This window comes from Schistocerca cancellata, chromosome 1 (assembly GCF_023864275.1).
Source record: "Schistocerca cancellata isolate TAMUIC-IGC-003103 chromosome 1, iqSchCanc2.1, whole genome shotgun sequence".
NCBI lineage: Eukaryota > Metazoa > Arthropoda > Insecta > Orthoptera > Acrididae > Schistocerca > Schistocerca cancellata.
In genome coordinates, this window is record NC_064626.1 from 742,390,642 (window position 1) to 742,413,655 (window position 23,014).

The window sequence follows — 23,014 nt, forward strand, 5'->3', positions numbered from 1 at the left end:
GACTATCCAACCACATAATCTTTGGCTATCTGAACAATTATGATACTACAAATTACTACCGCTAGTACAACGTCTCTTCATAACATGATGCATTCTGCTGACTGCTGAAACTGTGCTGCTTTACTTAAAAGGAATTGAGAGTCCACCACCTGTTATATGCGTTTTCAGTTGAATGGCAGATCAGTTTGTAATTTACGAGGTTATTCGGAAAGTAAGGTCCGAATTGCTGTAACTAATCAACAGTCGTGCGAACACTGAAAAGCACATGCGCACTTGACTTCCGGCATGACTTGCTCATCAAATGATGCCATTTGCATTGGTACTGTTGCGGTGCGCTGTTTACAGTGTCAATTCAAAATGTTTAAAGCAACTTATCAACTCGGCGACTGAAATATCTACATCTACTTCCATACTCCGCAAGCCACCTGATGGTGTGTGACGGAGGGTACTTTGAGTACAACTATCAGTTCTCCCTTTTATTCCAGTCTCTTATTGTTCGTGGAAAGAAAGATTGTCGGTATGCCTCTGTGTGGGCTCTAATCTCTCTGATTTTATCGTCGTGGTCTCTTCGAAAGATATACGTATGAGGGAGCAATATACTGCTTAACTCCTCGGTGTATGTTCTCGAAACTTCAACAAAAGCCTGTACCGAGCTACTGAGCGTCTCTGCTGCAGAGTCTTCCACTGGAGATTATCTATCATCTTCGTAACGCTTTCGCGATTACTAAATGATCCTGTAACTAAGCGTGCTGCTCTCCGTTGGTCTTCTCTATCTCTTCTATCAACCCTATCTGGTACGGATCCCACATTGGTGAGCAATATTCAAGCAGTGGGCGAACAAGTGTACTGTAACCTACTTCCTTTGTTTTCGGATTGCATTTCCTTAGGATTCTTCCAATGAATCTCAGTCTGGCATCTGCTTTACTGACGATCAACTATATATGATCATTCTATTTTAAATCACTCCTAATGCCTACTCCGAGATAATTTATGGAATTAACTGCTTTCAGATGCTGACCTGCTATATTTTAGCTAAATGATAAAGGATCTTTCTTTCTATGTATTCACAGCACATTACACTTGTCTACATTGAGATTCAATTGCCATTTCCTGCACCATGCGTCAATTCGTTGCTGATCCTCCTGCATTTCAGTACATTGTTACAACCTCTCGCATACTACAGCACCTGTTATATACGTTTTCAATTGGATGGCAGATCAGTTTGTAATTTAAGAAAGTTATTCGGAAAGTAAGGTCCGAATCGCTGTAGCTAATCAACAGTCGTGCCAACACTGAAAAGCACATGCGCACTAGACTTCCGGCATGACTTGCTCATCAAATGATGCCATTTTCATTGGTATTGTTGCGGTGCGCTATTTACAGTGTCAATTCAAAATGTTTAAAACAACTGATCAACTCGGCGACTTAAATATTGTCAGTGATTCGGTTTTTGACGGAAAGGAACGTTGCAACAGCGGAAATTCATCGACAGGTAATTGATGTTTATGGCCCCAATGCGATGAGCTGATAGCAAAGCGCGTACGTGGGTGAGAACTTTCAAGTACGGATGGAATGCACCGCGATCAGGTTGACCATCGGTGATTTCAGAAGTTTTGGCTCAAGCCGTGGAGGAGAAGATTCACAAAGACCAGCGATTCACAATTTCCGAATGTGGATAGAACAACTCTACCCATAATTGTCTCTGAAAAGTTGCAGTTTAGCGAACTATCTGCATTGGGTTCCCAGGCTGCGTACTGAGGAACATAAGATGGCAAGAATGGCTTGTGCTCTTGATTTTTTGGACCGATATCATAAGGAAGGTGATCAATTTTTAGAACACAATGTCATAAGGGCGAGACGTACGTTTCTCACATGATCCCACGGTCTAAACCTCGGTCAATGGAATAATAAAAATAATGGCGCGTGGCGAGGGCCTCCCGTCGGATAGACCGCTCGTCTGGTGCAAGTCTTTCGATTTGTCGCCACTTCGGCGACTTGCGCGGAGATGGGGATGAAATGATGATGATTAGTACAACACAACACCCAGTCCCTGAGCGGAGAAAATCTCCGACCCAGCCGAGAATCGAACCCTTAGGATTGACAGTCCGTCGCACTGACTAGTTTTTTTTTTTTTTTTTTTTTCATTTTGTTCGCTTTTGTTCGTTGCATCTCCTCGGGGCGGACCTCGTAAGACATCCGTTTAAGTTCGTTGTTGATCGATTAACTCAGTTTGTTTTATTACAGAGGGCAGCTAACCCTCTGACCGAACACGCTGAGCTACCGTGCCGGCGCCACTCAGCTACCGGGGGCGTTATCGCGCGACATCACTACTCAATTTCAAGGCCAAGCAGCCAGTCTCAACACACAAATTACGGCAATCGTGTTTTGGGATAGACATATGGTCTTGTTAATCGAGTTTATGAGGCATGGGATAACAATAAATGCAGCCGCCTACTGTGCTACCCTGATCAAACCTAGACGTGCAATACAGAATAAAGTGACATCGCCACCGTACAGTCCAGAGAGATTTTTCCACTTGTTCCGCTACCTAAAGAAGTTTTCCGGTGGCAAGCACTTCGCAACAGATGACGAATTGAAAGGAGCAGCTACAGACTGGTTATCCTCACAGGTGGCAGACGTCTATGATTTAGAGATACAAATGCTTGTAGAACGTTACGAAATAAATGTTTAAACAAATATGGAAACTGTGTAGAAAATAGGGAAACAGGAAAGGAATTAAAAAGGAAAAAAATTTGCGATGGTTTATGTTTTGTGAGAAACTGGACCTTCCTTTCGGAATAACCCTCGTTAAGCTGATTCTAATATAAGTATGCGGATGGCTATATTAGCGCTTACTGAGAAGCCAAATAAAAAAATAAACTGCGGGTGAGACGTACCCCAGCGGAAAGTGGGGCGAGTGCGCGTGCGCGGCTGACAGCAACAGAACGTAGCCGAGCGACCGCGTCGCCTCCCGCCGGACGCCGGCCGCGCTGCCCTCCAGCGCCGCGCATGCGCACAGCGACAGCAGCGCCTCCTCGTGCCGGCCCAGCGCCGACAGCGCCGCGCCCCGCCGGTAGTGGCCCTGCGAAACCCAGAGGCGTTCTCGTCAGCACAGGCAACCCCTCCAACACGACGAAGCTTTAGTCTACACATACTTTGTTTCCTTGTATTTGTGTGGTTGTTTGCTGCACGTAATACATTCTTTCCTTTAGAACGAACTCTGCAAATCTACTTTCTCTACAATTTATTCTAAATGTAGCCCTCACGCACTCAGCATTATTGAAGCAATAATAATACACTACTGGCCATTAAAATTGCTATACCACGAAGATGACGTGCTACAGACGTGAAATTTAACCGACAGGAAGAAGATGCTGTGATATGCAAATGATTAGCTTCTCAAAGCATTCAGTCAAGGTTGGCGCCGGTGGCGACACCTACAACGTGCTGACATGAGGAAAGTTTCCAACCGATTTCTCGTACACAAACAGCAGGTGACCGGTGTTGCCTGGTGAAACGTTGTTGTGATGCCTCGTGTAAGGAGGAGAAATGCGTACCATCACGTTTCCGACTTTGATAAAGGTCGGATTGTAGCATATCGCGATTGCGGTTTATCGTATCGCGACATTGCTGTTCGCGTTGGTCGAGATCCAATGACTGTTAGCAGAATATGGAATCGGTGGGTTCAGGAGGGTAATACGGGACGCCGTGCTGGATCCCAACGGCCTCGTATCACTAGCAGTCGAGATGACAGGCATTTATGCGCATGTCTGTAACGGATTGTGCAGCCACGTCTCGATCCCTGAGTCAACAGATGGGGACGTTTGCAAGACAAAAACCATCTGCACGAACAGTTCGACGACGTTTGCAGCAGCATGGACTATCAGCTCGGAGACCATGGCTGCGGTTACCCTTGACGTTGCATCACAGACCGGAACTCCTGCTGTGGTGTACTCAGCGACGAACCTGGGTGCACGAGTGGCAAAACGGCATTTTTTCGGATGAATCCAGGTTCTCATTACAGCATCATGATGGTCACATCCGTGTTTGGCGACATCGCGGTGAGCGCACATTGGAAGAGTGTATTCGTCATCGTCATACTGACGTATCACCCGACGTGATGGTGTGGGATGCCATTGGTAACACGTCTCGCTCACCTCTTGTTCGCATTGACGGCACTTTGAACAGTGGACGTTACATTTCAGATGTGTTACGTCCCGTGGCTCTGCCCTTCATTCGATCCCTGCGAAACCCTACATTTCAGCAGGATAATGCACGACCGCATGTTGCAGGTCCTGTATGGGCCTTTCTGGATACAGAAAATGTTCGACTGCTGCCCTGGCCAGAACATTCTACAGACCTCTCACCAACTGAAAACGTCCGGTCAATGGTGTCCGAGCAACTGGCTCGTCACAATACGCCAGTCACTACTCTTGATGAACTGTGGTATCGTGTTGAAGCTGCATGGGCAGCTGTACCTGTACGCGCCATCCAAGCTCTGTTTGACTCAATGCCCAGGCGTATCAAGACCCTTATTACGGCCAGAGGTTGTTTTTCTGGTTACTGATATCTCAGGATCTATGTACCCAAATTGCGTGAAAATGTTATCACATGTCAGTTCTAGTACAATATATTTGTCCAATGAATACCCGTTTACCCTCTGCATTTCTTCTTGGTGTAGCAATTTTAATGACCAGTAGTGTACGTCAATATATTGCGCGAAAGTGCAAAGCCAAAAACGACGCAACACTACTGCGCAATTTTTATGTCCCCGGCGCGTCACTTATATATGTCTTGATAGTGGCCATATCGACACTCGTCAATGTGAATATGTACTGCGACCGACGAGGAGAACACGGCTAGTGCCATAACTTGATTTCCCAGAAACTTCGCTCAGTGGAAGAGGAGTCAAAAGAAGCGAACACGTGTTTCGGCTTATCAGTAGATACTCGACTATTTCTGAGAAAACGACCGTCAATATTTTCAAGCCACTTTATGTGCTTTTTAGCGAGTAAATAGTTCAACTCTTTCACTGAGCAAGGTTTTTGGGAAGGCACTTGCCGTGCTCTCTTCGTGAGTTGGTCGCCTTACAAAACACAAGCGGATATTATGCAGAACGGGAGAAGACAGATCTGAGAACCTTCCCTAGAACATTTCAATGAATCAGGGGCTCTTTCATGGCAGCACAGATTCGTAAACCACAACAACAATTAATTACAAATTAAAGAAGCGAATTGTATAATATATCGTGTACACGTTCAGTTTCCATGCATTTCTGTACGGTAACAATTGCAAGTGACGGTTAGGCTCACTGATAACGTACATCATGTTATAATTGTACTGTGACATTTGAAACCAGAAATATAAAGATGTATGCCCACTGGCTGGCTGACCCTATCTTATTTGCCAACTTTGAGAAATTCTGCAAGTAAAATAAACATTTCTGTTTACAGTTGTGACACCATTATCTTCCGTTTCCTTTGAGCCTCTGGAATTTCCTGATCAACCAAGAACTGCATTTCAAATACGGTGGGGGAGGGGGGGGGTGGAGGGGGTAGACAAACCTTCGGAAACACCGTGAGAACTGCACGCCTGAACATAAATGCTGATGGCTTCAAATGGCTCTGAGCACTATGGGACTCAACTGCTGAGGTCATTAGTCCCCTAGAACTTAGAACTAGTTAAACCTAACTAACCTAAGGACATCACAAACATCCATGCCCGAGGCAGGATTCGAACCTGCGACCGTAGCGGTCTTGCGGTTCCAGACTGAAGCGCCTTTAACCGCACGGCCACTTCGGCCGGCGCATAAATGCTGACACCTGGCAATGTCTTCAATACGGTGCAAGTGCCAGTCGTGGTCAAAAGAGTATTCTGCATTATGTCTAAGCTGAGTGAATCAGAACATGGGCATAATCTTGGCATTCATAGCGTGGGTGCTGCCATAATCAAGGTATACAAAGTGTATGGTGTTTCAGGAGGCAGTATGTAGAAGATTTATACCGCACACAGGGAAAGCGGTAAAATGTCGTCCGCCAAGTCGCAACGTGAATAAAACTGTGCGGCGAGTGATCATGGCGGACGTTCACTGAAGTGAATTGTGACAAAAAGTAAGATGACGACAGCTGCAAAAGTCGCTGCGGAACTGAACGTCGCACTCGCGAACCTTCTCAGTGCTAACACAACGCAACGGGAACTCCGCATGCTGGGAATTGTACGGCAAGCTGGAATTCTAAAACCACTCATCACTGACGCAACAACCCGTAACAGGAAAACGTGACGCCGAAGCGATAAAACCTGGACTATAGAGTAATGGAAGAAAGTCATTCGATCGCATGAGTCATGTTTCACACTGCTCCCAACTTCCGGACGAGTTTACGTCACACAAGTGAAACATGGCGCGGTTCGGTGCTGATCTGGGCAGCCATATCCTCTGTTCGCATTGCCGCACTTCTGCCAAAGACTGAGACCATTTTGGATGATCTGGTCCACGCCACGGTACAATGTTTTTTCCCTAATGGCGGTGCTGTGTTTTAAGAGGACGGAGCCTCTGTTCATGCAGCTCGCATCTTCCAGGACTGATTTTCTGAACGCGAGGACGAATTATTACTTCTACCCTGGCCACCACACTCACCAGATCTCAATACATAATTGAGCCCGTGTGGTCCCTATCCACCTCCATCATCGTTAACAGAACCCGCCACTATTTTGCAGGAAGAATGGTATAAGATTCCTTTGAAAACCATACAGGATCTGTAGTTATCCATTCCGAGAAATCCGGCGGTTTTCCTACACTGTATTAGGCTTGGTAATGTGTTTTATTTTGTATTTCCATATCTTTGTCCACCCCCCCCCCCCCATCCCCCCGTACATCTTTCAGCCCACTTCTAATCTTTTGTCACTTACGTTTTTCAGTTCTTTGCGGAAATTCGTTTGAAACAAGAGTCTCGATTGCTCTCGGCAGGAACTGTCGCGTGTTGCGCAATGCCGCCCGTGCAAGGTACAATGTATTGCAGACGTGTCAATATTTTTAAACCTCCGAAGTTTTCTTCACTCTGCACAAACTGTCAACACTATTCTCAGACGCTCAACATCACTGCGCAATACTCGGTTTTGCTAGGGTTACCAATTACCTCGTATTTACCGGGAAATCCAGTATTTACATTTTATTTGGACGAAAAACCGGGTCCCGTATTTTTCAAGCTGTATCCCATATTTTCAGAGTTCCCGCCATTCATTCTTTTAAATTAGATGCTTATTGCTTTCATGCTCTTTATCACTTTCTTTCCTTTGTTTTCATGCCCGGTCCTATCGGTGGATTTAGGCTCGCCAGTATGACTTTCGTTCGGTGTTGCATGGGTGACAAGGTGTTCCTTTTTCATGATCGCTAATCACTGTAGTTGTGTTCTGAGAGGACAACAGATACCAGTGAGGCATTGAAATATTTTGTAATGAGTTCAAGATGAATGATGTTGGTGAGTACAGTGGAGAAAAAAATTCACCAAGAAAATAAAAAAGTTGTATGTGTATCGCACTAATTGGGAGGAAATATATCCGTAGATAGCACATGTAAAGAATAAGCGTCATAAAGCACATTGCTCTTTCTGCAAGAAGAATTTTAGTATTGCACTTTGTGGCAAGACGGACTGTCTTCAACATTCCAAAATGTTGCGTAAGGAGTGTGAAATATAGGCTATAATGTCGTTATTTATTTTGCGTTATTAATTTCGTAATCTAGGAAACGCAGCAGTGACTGATCAGTTATTTTTATCTCTTGGTATGTCACAGAGAGAAGGAAAGGAAAGTCAAGCAGGCAAACAGGCTATCCGGCTTCTTCAGCGGCCTATTACAAAAAGAATTATGCAGCGCAACTACAGGAGAAGTGGCATTTGTGTATCACGAAATAAAACATAAACTCAGCTATAGTAACAAGAATTGCAACGTGAAAATAGTTACGGAAGTATTCAGCGATTCGTGTATTTAATTTTCGTTAATGGATAATAAAGTAGTGTAGACTTAATAAAAGCAGAACTTTAGATTAGTTTAAATTTTGAATGTAGTTGTGAGGAATTTCTCTCATTTGTAAAAAGTGACACACTTCTATATAAAGAGGCACGATCTATTGCCAAACACCAGATATGCATCAATAATTAAAAGATAAAGTTTTAAATCGTTGTGTTTCCTGTCATGTATTGAACCTTTCTTCTGGTGTGGTTTTCTTTCTTGTCTTTGTATTTACAGGAATGTTTGTAACTTGTGTTGTTAACGTAGTGATATAGTTTTTTTATAGAGAATAATGATTCAATACGATTATTTACCATTTGTTATTCTGTACTAGTAGTCAATTTTAGGTCCCTTATTTTATGAATTTACCCCTTATTTCCACTTCCCTTATCTCTACTTTAATCAGTGGGCTACCCTTGGTATTGCGCAATAAACAAAGAGCATATGAAAGCCCATTAAGAGTGAAATCCGTTTCTGGGCTGCTGTGATGTCACTAGAGAAAAGTGCCAGATTACCTGCAAAAACGAGGCAATCTATCTCTAACGATCACTGCTACTATTTACTGTATTTAATTATTATCCACCATATGTAATTATTAATCAAAACATTGCGTCAAGTTTCCTAGTGTTGTAGAAACGTTACAGTGGTCCTGTGCAATGAAAATAAAGTAAAGTAAATATAAATTTTCCGAACGTGATTCATGGAGGCCACGGAAAGCGCCAGAGTGGGATATGAAACGGAGTCCTCCCGAATACATGTTCAGTGCGTCATGTACCGGGTGATCAAAAAGTCAGTATAAATTTGAAAACTGAAGAAATCACGGAATAGTGTAGATAGAGAGGTACAAATTGACACACATGCTTGGAATGACATGGGGTTTTATTAGAACCAAAAAAATACAAACGTTCAAAAAAATGTCCGACAGATTCATCTGATCAGAATAGCAATAATTAGCATAACAAAGTAAGACAAAGCAAAGATGATGATCTTTACAGGAAATGCTCAACATGTCCACCATCATTCCTCAACAATAGCTGTAGTCGAGGGATAATGTTGTGAACAGCACTGTAAAGCATGTCCGGAGTTATGGTGAGGCACTGGCGTCGGATGTTGTCTTTCAGCATCCCTAGAGATGTCGGTCGATCACGATACACTTGCGACTTCAGGTAACCCCAAAGCCAATAATCGCACGGACTGAGGTCTGGGGACCTGGGAGGCCAATCATGACGAAAGTGGCGGCTGAGCACACGATCATCACCAAACGACGCGCGCAAGAGATCTTTCACGCGTCTAGCAATACGGGGTGGTGCGCCATCCTGTTCTAATAAAACCCCTTGTCATTCCAAGCATGTGTGTCAATTTTTACCTCTCTATCTACATTATTCCGTGGTTTATTAAGTTTTCAAATTTATACTGACTTTTTGATCACCCGGTACTTCGCTTCTTCATTCGAGGCGGAGTGGGCTGAAGGATAGGTTGGGACTCGTGGAGGTTGGACGGTGGAAGGAGGTGGCGTCAGCAGCTGGGCGGTTGCGCCTACCTTGGGCCAGGACGGCCGCAGCCGGACGACGGCGTCTGCATCGGCCAGCGCCTCGGGCAGCCGGTGCAGCCGCAGCAACGCATGCGACCTGTTGCTCAGCACCAGGTGGTTGTGCGGCGCTGCAACACACGTCACACCACATTACGTCACACTGCGCCAGCAATACAACGTGACTGCTTACAGCTAGCGAGACACACACACACACACACACACACACACACACACACACACACGGTCTTACAAGTCTACATCTACATCTACATTCATACTCCGCAAGCCACACAACGGTGTGTGGCGGAGGGCACTTTACGTGCCACCGTCACTACCTCCCTTTCCTGTTCCACTCGCGTATGGTTCGCGGGAAGAACGACTGCCGGAAAGCTTCCGTGCGCGCTCCAATCTCTCTAATTTTACATTCGTGATCTCCTCGAGAGGTATAAGTAGGGGGAAGCAATATAATCGATACTCCATCCAGAAACGCACCCTCTCGAAACCTGGACAGCAAGCTACACCGCGATGCAGAGCGCCTCTCTTGAAGAGTCTGCCACTTGAGTTTGCTAAACATCTCCGTAACGCTATGACGCTTACCAAATGACCCTGTGACGAAACGCGCCGCTCTTCTTTGGATCTTCTCTATCTCCTCTGTCAACCCGACCTGGTACGGATCCCACACTGATGAGCAATACTCAAGTATAGGCCGAACGAGCGTTCTGTAAGCCACCTCCTTTGTTGATGGACTACATTTTCTAAGGACTCTTCCAATGAATCTCAACGTGGCACGCGCCTTACCAACAATTAATTTTATATGATCGTTCCACTTCAAATCGTTCCGTACGCATACTCCCAGATATTTTACAGAAATAACTGCTACCAGTGTTTGTTCCGCTATCATATAATCATACAATAAAGGATCCTTCTTTCTATTTATTCGCAATACATTACACTTGTCTATGTTAAGGGTCAGTAGGTTTTTTTTGTGCAGGCGGTGCCCCACAGCTCGTAAATACAGTGAAGGAAAAAAATCACAACATCAAGAAGGAATTGTCAGACATCTGCAGCATCAATTTGAGCAGCAGTTGGCAGCACAGTCATACAACGAACTGTTACAAATCGATTATTTCAAAGACAGCTCCGAGACAGACGCCCCGTATCGCGCATTCAAGTGAATCCAGTGGTGTCAGGCGAGAGCTCATTGGATGGTAGGATGGTGGACTGTTGTGTTTACTGATGAAAGATGGTTCTGCCTCACTGCCGAGTGTTGGCCAGAAGAAGGCCAGTTGACGGGCTGCAACTAACCTGTCTACGTGCTAGACATACCGGTCTTACAGATGGAGTTATGATGTGGGGTGCGATTTCGTATGACAGCAGGGGCACTCTCGTCGTGGTTATCCCACCACCATGACTGCAAATTTGTACGTCAATCTGGTGATACGACCTGCTGTGCTGCCATTCATGAACAGCATTCCAGGGGGTGTTTTTCAACAGGATAACGCTCGCCCACATACCCCTGTTGTAACCCAATATGCAGCGACCAGTGCGTTCTTTTAAGGTGATGACTCACATTTTGTCCAGCCATGTTACCTTTCTGTCAGTAACAAACTGGGATCAAGGCGCTGCTCGACGATTTCTGAGCGGAAAGGGCAAGGAACAGACGACGCCCAAATTTGTGTGTTTTTGCACTGTTTCAGATTGGTGCCGGTGAAAGAGATGAAGTCATGTTGTAGCATTAGCGAAACGGAACGTGTGTGTTCCCTCCAATGTGACGTGGTGACGGACAAGTGACGGCGCTAACTGCCGACTCGCATGGCACTGGCGTTGCGCGGGTTGCCTCCCCTCTCGCCGACCAGGCGGTACCCATCCATCCCTGACCTTCCTCGTACTATATTGCGTCTGCTGAGTTCCAGTTCGCCACAGTGCTTCTCGACATACAGTCTGAAGAAGTTCACTACATGTAATTCTTAACCTACTCTGCATAGTGACTGATCAGTCGCAGACCAGGAAATTTCTGTCCACGTTCAGTACTGTGACTTCTCAAGCTACTATATTTTTTGGACAAAATCCGTGTCAGGAGGAGGTAGCTCCTCCGTAGGTTTGCTATACGGCTAGCATTCATGACTTCGCCAGCAGGGAGTGGGGATGCCTGGCTTGCCTGCCGAAGCTGTCACACAGTACGAGGTCTGTTTTAAGTTGTTTGATTGCTAAAGGTCTGTTGATTCCCGACATTCAGAAGAAATGAACTTTAATTGCTCTTTTGATGGCTAGCGATGGACAGTGGGAGGAGAGAGACCAGGGAAGAAGGACTAAAGCGTCGTCGAGAACGTGGTTAAAGAGGAAGAACGATGGAAGAGGAGTTCTCTCTATACTATGTGGAGAACTGTGGTTAGTTTTCGAATAAAATTATTTGTTCAATTTGAAGAGTATTAATTTTTCAATTTGGAATGTATTACATTACGATTTGACGTTCTATGTATCCTAACAATGATTGCAGCACATGACTGTTCTAATACGACATAATGTTCTTCGTTATTAGCATGTTTCACAAGACTTGATACATCTGTAACTGAGTTGCTCCATATAGTGTCGGCTCAAAAAAAGGCACTCTAAACTCTTGGCAGAGATGCGGCATGCAGGCTTTTGTTGTAATAACTGGGAATTTTCACAGCATTTAAGCACGACACTTGCGGATAATTAAAAGGCACTGCGAGGTTAAGTTCGAATCAAGCGTGCTTACAGAGTGACCGAGACTTCAACTTGTCACGTCAACTACCGACAGGAGTCCTACCTGGCCAGCGCAGGTAGCACTCAAATAATATTACAAGGAAAATAGTACAGGAGCTGTTGCCCGAAAACCTGCAAGGCAAACAAACTAGCTGTGAACGGCGTCTGCATGGAAGCTGGCACACCAGCCATAAAGTAAACTTAAGAGTAAGTGCTAATCGGTGTGACACGGGATTTATGGAACTCAATAACCAACAGTCTTTGTCAACTTGAAAGGAAAAACGTGGCTGTCAAATGCGATGTACGACACCTACTGCCGTTACACTACAGTAGCATGTGGCCAACAGAGTGGGGGGGGGGGGGGGGCGCTCCTTTGTACCGGTCTCTCTTCTTCAGCGTAGGCAAGCTGCTCATGAAAACATGTATGCCGTGCTATGTCTAGCAGCAGTTTATTTTCTCCCTGTAATAGATTGGTAATGTCACATTCGACTTGGCGGCGCGCCTTCCTTGGCGGCAAGGATGTAAGTAGAACGCAGCTGCGCGATTTTTCCACGAGGGAAGCTGAGGCCAGCCGTCGCAGCCGCCCCCACTTCCTCCCCCGGAGGAGTGCAGCGGCATCGCTCACCGACCGCGCCGCTGCCGACTGGCAACCCGCTTATTACGTAACAGCACTGACGCACGCGGTCTTTGTCTGGTGCTGGCGGCGACTCCTAACGTCTCGTATCCCCTACGCTGTTGCTTCCGCTTCTATTTTCGAAAAGGGGCGTTGCTTCGAAACTCTGCCAACCCTGGTGTTTCACGTGAAGCTTCTGTCAAACATTCTCTGGTTTCTCTTCCTTGTTCGTCCCGGAAAGTGGCTGTTGGTGCCAAATGAATCCAACGTGGATTAGTTGCTCTGCGGGGGGTCAGTTTTCTTAACTAACGTCACGAAGTCTGATGTCAATATTCTTAAAACAACAGGTAGTAGTCGCTATGCATTGTGTTTTCATCTGTCGTGTAGTTACTGTAGTTAGTTTCACGTTTCGTGGATGATTTTACGTGATAGATCGTAATGACGTGGAACGAGTCATTTTACATTCAGGTCGTAAATTAATTTGTACATATGGTTACATTCTGAACATTTCTAAGTTTTTTTTCCAAAAATAAAAAAAAGATATGCAGATGTTGTGAGTAAGTGCGACCCACCATGTTTTACTTATTACAGTTAAGAAATTCTTCTACGGAATAGACGGCGTTGTCAAGGAGAAACTTTTTCAGTTTGTTTTTAAATTTTACTTTGCTGTCTTTCACACATTTTATATCATTGGGCAGGTGATCAAAAATTTTTGTCGCAGCACAGTACCCCCTTTTTTCTGCTAAAGATAACCTTCTGACCACGGGATAATTAGGAATTAGTTAGTGTGTTATTTCCGCCGGCCGAAGTGGCCGAGCGGTTGTAGGCGCTACAGTCTGGAACCGCGCGACCGCTACGGTCGCAGGTTCGAATCCTGCCTCGGGCATGGATGTGTGTGATGTCCTTAGGTTAGTTAGGTTAAGTAGTTCTAAGTTCTAGGGGACTGATGACCTCAGAAGTTAAGTCCCACAGTGCTCAGACCCATTTGAACCATATTTTTGTGTTATTTCCGGCCACGAAAGTTTACACTTCCAATTCCCGAGTTTTTTTTTTGCCTTTATTCGATAGACCAATTACAATTTTAAGAGAACATTTTAGAAGTTGTGAAACTGTGCATTTTACATTCGGTGTGATTGACTGTGACTGACTAGGTGAAACTAAGTGAAAATAGGATAAAATAATTACGTATTTAAGGTAAGTTTGTATTCCAGTCTCACCAGTTTTAATTACATTCGTATCAAAGTGTTTTATCAATCACTATCTGGTCTTCTTACAAAGAAACAAACGCGTGCTCCCTAGTTCTGGATCGGTAGAGGTCGGTAGAAGTCGGCCGACAAGCCCCTTTCTTGTTTTGTGTTCAGCCACTGTCAGTCTCAGCTACCTAATACAGAAACTGACGTATCTAGTCACTCCGAAGTGATTGTTGTACCGTGTTGTATTCTCTCGCAAACTGATACACTCCTGATGAGTAACGAAGGGCTTCTTGGCCAGTCACTGGCTTTTTCCACTCTTCGGAGAAGGGCAAAGGGTGCTACTTCACGGAGTGGAGCTAGAAAAGTAATTAATAATGTCGCTGAAACTTGCGAGCAAGAGAGCAAAAATGAAGAGCTGCTTCACCCTCTCCCTCACGCGATGAGACGGACAGTGACGTTTCAGCACTCTGAACTAAGATAATCCCGGGAAATCGGCAGGAACTTCCAACAGAAAGACGTTAATTTCAGTTTAAATTTTTCAGTGCCACAGTGCTTTGAAACTATCTTGCCTTCGGCCCGAATTACTTTAAAATCGTCATTTTCTTCGCCGCGCGGGATTAGCCGAGCGGTCTCGGGCGCTGCGGTCATGGACTGTGCGGCTGGTCCCGGCGGAGGTTCGAGTCCTCCCTCGGGCATGGGCGTGTGTGTTTGTCCTTAGGATAATTTAGGTTAAGTAGTGTGTAAGCTTAGGGACTGATGACCTTAGCAGGTAAGTCCCGTAAAATTTCACATACATGTGAACATTTTTCATTTTCTTCGTGTGTGTAAAAAGCAGCACTGTGTACTGCACTGTTTCCCGTACGAGGAGAGGGAGCCGGGGGTAGGATAGACTTTTTGGAAACACATATATGGTTGTGTAGATTAGGATCCCAGGCATCATACATTGCAATCATTTATTCTGGTGGGCCCTCGACTGCGAGTAATCAACGAACAAAGAAGAGATTTGGAATTATGAGCGACAAGCACCATTACACAGCACAGCACGAAACTATCGATTTTCATTTCACGCGTCCTGTAAGTTTTCGTTGCGCCCCTGTCTCAACTTTTACTTTCGCAGGCGCGCAGTATGTAGCAGCTGATAGCTGTTAGGACGGCACCATCAACACCGAGTCTATACAGCCATCTTAACAGCGGAATGTCATTTCCGACCATACGAACGTAAGGACGGCACAACACCCAGTCCCCGAACCCAGAGAATCGCCGATCAGGCCGGGAATCGAACGAGGGCCCCTTCGCTTAGCAATCCGGCGAGCTGATGGCGCAGCTACAGAGGCGGATCGAAACAGCGCTTCGAGCATACATGGCGTGACTTCGTGACGTGAGAACGGCTTGGTTCCCCCCCTCACCGGCCCTAACACCTCGGTAGTGAGGTTTGCTTCCACCGCTCCCCGCATAGTCTCAGAAGCCGTTCACTTCCTTGTGAAGAGACTATAGTAAACTCACTATAGTGTATTCTAAACATGAAAGCGCGCGCGCATACACACACACACACACACACACACACACACACACACACACAGGCCCAACTCGTGCCATTCCCGCGACAGCGTGTAGTGAACCGTTGTGAAACGCGCGCGCGGCCAGTGGGTCTGTGGGAGTGTTTACAAAGCGGTGTCGCGCGAGCATGTGCTGCGTCAGCGGTGACAGGCGGCGGCCGAGTCATCGACCTGCCGTGCAGAGATCAGCCGCGCCGCTCCGTGCCACGCCGCCCACGCTACGTGGGACCCGTGCCAGCGCCAGCGCAGACCTACAATGGCCGCCCACAACGCGCCGCCCACACCGTTCGGCTTTGTCGTTCGTTTTTCTTGTTGGTCGCCCGTTCGCCCCCCTCCCTTCCTCCTCCTCCTCCTCCTCCTCCTCCTCCAGCGACCGCCACAGCTGCTGCGGACCTATGAATTATGCGCCGTTGACTCAATTTATAGTTACTCCTGTCCCTTTTCCTTCTGTTGCGTTTGTAACTAATTACCTACAAAAGGACGTGAACAAAGTGCTCCGGGTGTAATTTGAAGCCGGCCGGAGTGGCCGAGCAGATCTAGGCGCTACAGTCTGGAACCCCGCGACCGTTACGGTCGCAGGTTCGAATCCTGCCTCGGGCATGGATGTGTGTGATGTCCTTAGGTTAGTTAGGTTTAAGTAGTTCTAAGTTCTCGGGGACTGATGACCTCAGACGTTAAGTCCCACAGTGCTCAGAGCCATTTGAACCATTTTTTGTAATTTGAAGGGAGACGCCCGATAGTTTCGCAACGTATACACTCTAAACTGCCCACACACTAGTAAAAAGAATCCAAGTTGGCACCAGTTTCCTCATGTCAGTCCTTGAACGAAACTTCGACAATTGTTATCTGATTACACGTATTTTGTTTACTCTGGCTTCAGAAAAATTGAATGTCTTATAACTCTGTCCTCTACATGTTTTAGAGGTGTTACACAATTATAAGTGTCTTAATTTTAGTGTCAAACAATAACAAAATATTAGATGAGAAGCTGTATACTTGGCTACTTTCGCAAAAATTGTTTCAACAAAAATACCTTAACAGCCCATTTTGTTCTTCATGACACTGTCTTCAGCACTACAGCTGGTAGTGCAACACCAGTTTTCCATCGACAAGTGGTGCCGCGAGCTTGTGTGTGTGTGTGTGTGTGTGTGTGTGTGTGTGTGTGCGCTAGAGAGAGAGAGAGAGAGAGAGAGAGAGAGAGAGAGAGAGAGAGAGATCTGTGATGTATTACTTAATCAAACGGCACTGTTTATTTCCGATTTCTGTAATGTGTGTGAAATCTTATCGGACTTAACTGCTAAGGTCATCAGTCCCTAAGCTCACACACTACTTAACCTAAATTATCCTAAGGACAAACACACACATCCATGCCCGAGGCAGGATTCGAACCTGCGACCGTAGCGGTTTCGCGGTTCCAGACTGCGGCGCCTAGAACCGCACGGCCACTTCGGCCGGCAATGGCGATTCAAATCCCCGTCCTGCCACCCAGATTTACGTTCTCTGTGGTTCCCTAACTAGCTTTAAAGCCTTAAGGCAAATGCTAGAATGGTTCCCTTGAGCAGATCATGGCCGATTTCCTTTCCTCTCCTTCCCTGATCCGAACTTGTTCTCCGTACCTAATAAGCTAGTCATCGTTGGGAGAATGAAGTCTAACTTACCTCTCCACCTCCCTTTCCTTCGTTTATGAGGGATAGGGTAGTCTGCGAGACGTTAGTGAACTTTGAGTCTGGGAGCCTTGTTTACTGGAAGCCGCACATTCCGACTACTTCACTTTGGCGGCGCCGCCCTCTGCAGCGGACAGAATTTATTTCCGGCCGCGGCGTCGCGCGGTGCGATGCGATGCGGTCCGCTGGACTATTCCTGGAGCGGCTGAGGCTCGTTACGAGAACCGCCGACTTGCACGCACGGTCTGGTCACACCCACGCGCTTCCTTTTGAGAACCATCTTCAGTTCACGCAACAGTCCCTACACTCTGCAACGCCGCGACATTCTTCTCTGTGTTTTGGTGACATTGTTCAATGCGGGCACGTACCCATGCAGTGAAGTCTGCAGTTCGCACGGTGAAATGAGCAAATGGTGACAGTGTGGAAAATTCCATATTTATCTCTTGCACAACTCGTAATGGACGTTATTAGCGAACTCCTTTGTAACTATACTTTTTTTTTTGCACAACAATAAACCAACTTTGTTGGTTTCTGTAACATGTAAATGTGTGTGACTCAAGAGCGCACACACACACACACACACAAACACAAACACCCGACGCACAGCTTAACAACATAATGCGAATTATCTGTGATACATTAACATCAACCCCCATCAAATGGCTGCCCTCACTGACCACATTCCCTCCCACTGGCTTCGACGGAAAGCAATTATCCTCCGTGAGTTTAAGGCAAACGACGCAACCCGCAGCTCCCTATCCATCAAGCCGCGGTTACCCTACAAAGAAACCGGCTTCGATCGAGAAATCTATCCGTGGAAAGAGCCATCGCACTGCACACGTCTCAATTCAACTTAGCCCGACTTATGGGAACGAGACTGGACAGGGATTTGCCTTCCCCATTGCCATAACTTGCCCTGCGTAAGAGACCCCCTGCCTTCTTCCTGTCGCACAGATCATTGACAACGATTAACAGAGAACGCACCAATCATGGCACAAGTGCGGACTCTCTTCACACATGGGTTAAGTCTCCATCTCCAAAATGCGACTGTGGCGGAGGCAGGCAAACCGTTCGTCACATTGTTACAGAATGTCCCAACATGGTATATCATAGAATGTTCGATGAATTCCTGACGTCAACGAAGGACGCAATTGGTCTTATGTCTGCAAATTACATGTGTTAATGTTTGTATTATATTTAATACAATGCTTAAAAAGCCATACGATAAATAATTTTTTAAGACAAGAAACACTGTATGTTCTTTTAAGGAGCACTTCCTAACGCTCTTCAGACTAACACAAAACAGAATTCAGAAATGGTTCTCGCGATTACAGATGTGCTGCCGTAAATTCTCGACGCTGACACTTCTCCTACAACTGCGCTACCAGAAGAGGCGTGGCGAGCATTAACGAATACGTACCACTATGGCCAACATGACGGCATCATGTGGTTGGTGCGTGCATAACTTTGATAGGTAATTATGGAGTTGGCTGCTATGTATGTATTGTTGTGGATAATCACGAAATGAAAGAAGCATGTCACGGGGAAAGTGTGTGCCACCATGTAGAAGTTCACTTTGGAAATACACGCTCGGAATTTCCAAACACAGACGGGCAACGCGTCATTCTGTCTTACATATGTCTCGCGAAATGATGTCAACGAGAAATTTAGAACAGAGTTTAACGGACAGTCGTTCCAACCCGTGCGCTAAATGCGAATAGAACTACAAGGACGGAAGTGCTAGTGGTGCCAAAAACATCCTCCACCACACACCGTAATGCAGCTTGCACAGTACAGACGTAGATAAGTCTGAAACTATTAAGTATACGCCTCCGTATCTCCTCCTCTTGCTGGGCAACCTGCTTCCAATGCTGGGATTCGCACTTCATCTTGGTAGTCGATAGTCACCGCACAAGCGTGATTTAAGGAGGCAGGTAGGTGCATATTCGTGTTAATGGTTAGAGGAATGGAGTCAGAAGTACAGATCTATTTAGCTGCTTGAACATCTCGGGTTTTACACCTACCAAAGAGAATTTGAGGGAATTGTTACTCTCCTGCTTTCATCTCAAGAAATCTGCTGCAGAAAGCCATCGTTTGCTGGAGGAAGCGTATGTAAAAGATGCTTCCGATTACCATTTGTGTACGATAGCCTTTCTGAACAACAATTCACATCTTTTAACGATCTCGAAAACTGGTTCCATGAGTGGACCACCTCAAAAAGAACCTGAATTTCTTTAGTCGCGGAATCCACACGCTATCCGAGAAGTGGGATAAGGCCGTGGTTCCCGAAGGACACAACTTTCAGTAAGTTATTTTACATCATTCTGTTAAAATAAACGTTTTTTTTCGTCCAATAGCCGCCCGGTTAGCCGTGCGATTTAAAGTGCCGCTTCCGGGACAGGAAGGTGCGCCGGCCGCAGACCGAACCCGCCTGGCAGATTAACGACCAGGGTCGGTGTGCCAGCCAGCCTCGGTGTAGTTTTTAGGCGGTTTCCGACAACCGACTAAGTGAATTCGGCGTGGTATCTGCCGGCAGGGGTGGCCTTGCGGTTCTAGGCGCTACAGTCTAGAACCGCGCGACCGCTACGGTCGCAGGTTTGAATCCTGCGTCGGGCATGGATGTGTGTGATGTCCTTAGGTTGGTTAAGTTTAAGTAGTTCTAAGTTCTAGGGGACTGATGACCTCAGATGTTAAGTCCCATCCATAGTGCTCAGAGCCAGAGTGTGGTACCCAGTCCCGCCTCAGTTACACGTTTCACAAACATTTAGAGAATTTATGCACACTTTCATATCAATAACACAGCACGCAGACAGTTTGGGCACCCATATTCCGTGACGGGGGGGGGGGGGGGGGCGACCGGAAGGGCATCCGGCCAGCCTTTAAACTAATCACACCACATCCGTTAACAACCATGCCGACCCTTCGCAAGCGCAGGACAGTGGCACAAAAAAGAAAAGAAGAAATGTTTTCTGTCCCAAAAAAGCGAGAATTAATTCAAGTACCCAGTAGGAAGGAAGAAAGGAAGATCAAAGTTTAACGTCCCGTCGAGAACGAGGTTATCAGGGACGGGTTAGAGAAGGACGGGGAGCAGGGTTGCCAGGTGTCTGGCTTTAGCCGGACATGTCAGGCTTTTTACGGTCATGTCCGGCCAAAATGTATAGAAGTCCGGCCTTTACGGTATTTGTTAGGTTTTTTTAGCGATGGAGCAGGGAAACCACTGTACGAAGCTAATGACGTAAGCGCAATGAATAAGTATAATAAGACTGAGCACTTAGTTATCATAGGTGTCAAATTATAAGGATGTTTACTTTTTTTTTAGTCCCGCTTTTAGGACAAAATGTACAGCTACATATACCGCTGTGTCCGGCTTTTCTGTTTTTTGGAGCTGGCAATACTAGCAAAGGAGATCGGTCGTGCCCTTTCAAAGGAACCATTCCAGCATTTGCCTTAAGCGATTTAGGGAAATGAGAGAAAACCTGAATCTGGATAGCCACCCGAGGATTTGAACCGCCGTCCTACCGGGTCGATACCGGTGTACTAAACAATGCGTCACTTCGCTAGTTAACGTGCTGATGTTTTTGCATGTCGTTGGTTTCGTTAAATTTATAACTGTTGTTTTGATTGGTCAAGTGTTAGGTGAATCACCGCGTGTAATACTGTTGCTGTTTCAAAACTAAGATAGAGAAGACGACGATATGATAGAGCAGGTTCGTCTGACAGCCTGCGACGTTGAGCATCTCGGAGTGCCGACAGACAAAGGGGCGACGTTGCGCGCTGCTCGAGTCACTGTCAGCTCCGCCCACAGGTGGCTGGAGTGACGTACCGCACGGTGGCGGCTGCGCACCTCGCCTCGCCTTCCTGTCCGGAGGACTCTAATGTGACGACGCCGCGTGTGTGCGTGAGCGCGCGTGCGGCTGCGTGCCGGCGCGGAATGTGGTGAGTCACGGCGCGGCCCGCTGCTGCCGGATACGGCCCAGCCCAGCCCAGCCAGTGTCGATGTACGCGGGCGGGCCTGCCGGGCGTTACGCAAGCGCCCGAGATAAGCCGGCGGGCAATTATCAGCCGAGGGCTCTAGGTGTCAGGCCAGTGTGTGTGTGTGTGTGTGTGTGTGTGTGTGTGTGTGGCCGCGGGGAACCCTGTGGCTCGACAACGGCGACAGAAGGGACCGTCCCTGGTGGGAGAGGACCAACATTTCCCCTGTATTGACAGAGGATGCGCTACCCAGGGGTGCACCGGTCGCAGGCGCCAGCTCCAGACAGGCGCGGGAGGCTGAGCGCACCGCCCATCACTGAGTTACCTACGACTTTGTACACAAAGATACTGTACTATTTGTTGCGCCGACACCTTCTCTAGCAGCCCTTACGACCTGTGGCCAGGCGGGTCAGCATGCTGGCTGTGGAATTCCCCTGCCAGTGTCGGGATATTCTGAGGCGGTACGGTGCATTACAACACGCCTGTGTAATGGCGAGCGGGGTTGCGTCGTTTCACACCATGACCCCTGCGCCTAGATCCCTACGTGAGAAGTGGTGTCGACCGGCCACAAGGAGCCGTCCCAAACTTCACTGCCCCTACATAGAGTCACAAAGGAGGTATGCGCCATCTTGAGAAGTGCGTACAGTCCGCAAAATACTGAATAGGTCGTTGATGGAAAAGTCACTAAATGAATGCAAAATGACTTTATTATTCTTTAACAGATGTCTGATGATAAACGTCGCGACGCGTAATATTAGATTAATAAACTCATTTTGCAGTCACTCAATGACTGTTCCCTCAACAACTGTTTTGCAGGCGGCAGATATCGTACAAAATTTGTCATAAATACTCGCCGCCCGGACCTAGCATTGTCTGCAGCCAATGCCGAGAGATACTCCTTGCCAACCGTCGATTTGATGTGGACATGGAGCACCGTCTGCGACTGGCCGCCGCCTCCTCTTGCCGCTGGCCTTCTGGCCGCTCCCAGGCTTGACAGTTCCAGTGTCTGGGCGGGAGCCACCCCACTGGAGTCTCCTCCGTGCTGTCCTCGACCGGTCCTAGGCACCGCACGGAGTCCTGGGTTCACAGTCCGCACCTCGCATGTGACTTATTGATGCTAGCTGGCGCCTTCCGGCGCTCTCGCGCTTCGCAGTTGGCGGAACGCCTGACGCGGCCGCGCGCTGACAGATCGCCGACGCAGCGACTCCGTCCACTGGCGTCTGTGCGCCGCTTTGTGTAATGCTGAGGCGGGCACTGCCGCCCGGGGTCAACGCACACCATTGGGGCGCCGCGTGCAGCTCCTGTAAGAGTTCTTGCTACACAAAATATGTTGCTGATCCGACTGCACGTCTGATTCCACGACAGCTGAGGAACTGGTTGCTCCCACTCCTCGCCCAGCCCATCAACCTAGGACGGCATCTCCACTACTGGTATATCCTGGCACCTTAACAATTGGCGCCAGAAGTGTAGCAACCCGTAACATGATGCTGTTCTACATATCCACGGTGATGCCTATCACCGGGCTCTGGGGGCTGTGGACGGGACATAGTACATGGTTTTCATAAGGAACACATGTCCTGAAATGTACCGTTTGGATGTAAAATCAGTTTCAAGCTCGGATCAGTTTCAAACCTGCCGCTTCACTGCACGCACACAAAGTGAGAAGAGGGCACCGGGTCAGTCTCTGTTGTCATGACGCCGGCCGCTGTGGCAAAGCGGTTCTAGGCGCTTCAGTCAGGAACCGCGCTGCTGCT

The 23,014-nt window shown here is 47.1% G+C and overlaps 1 protein-coding gene across 1 annotated transcript in view; it reads right to left on the reverse strand.

Annotated features, from left to right (window-relative positions):
- LOC126099814 (LON peptidase N-terminal domain and RING finger protein 3) overlaps nt 1–23,014 on the reverse strand; it is a 186,371-nt gene that overhangs the window by 11,972 nt on the left and 151,385 nt on the right. The window contains exons 5-6 of the mRNA XM_049910609.1: nt 9,545–9,663; nt 2,898–3,082 (exon numbers count right to left, since the gene is read on the reverse strand). Of these exons, the coding sequence (XP_049766566.1) occupies nt 2,898–3,082; nt 9,545–9,663 (304 nt within the window). The remainder of the gene's footprint in view (nt 1–2,897; nt 3,083–9,544; nt 9,664–23,014) is intronic.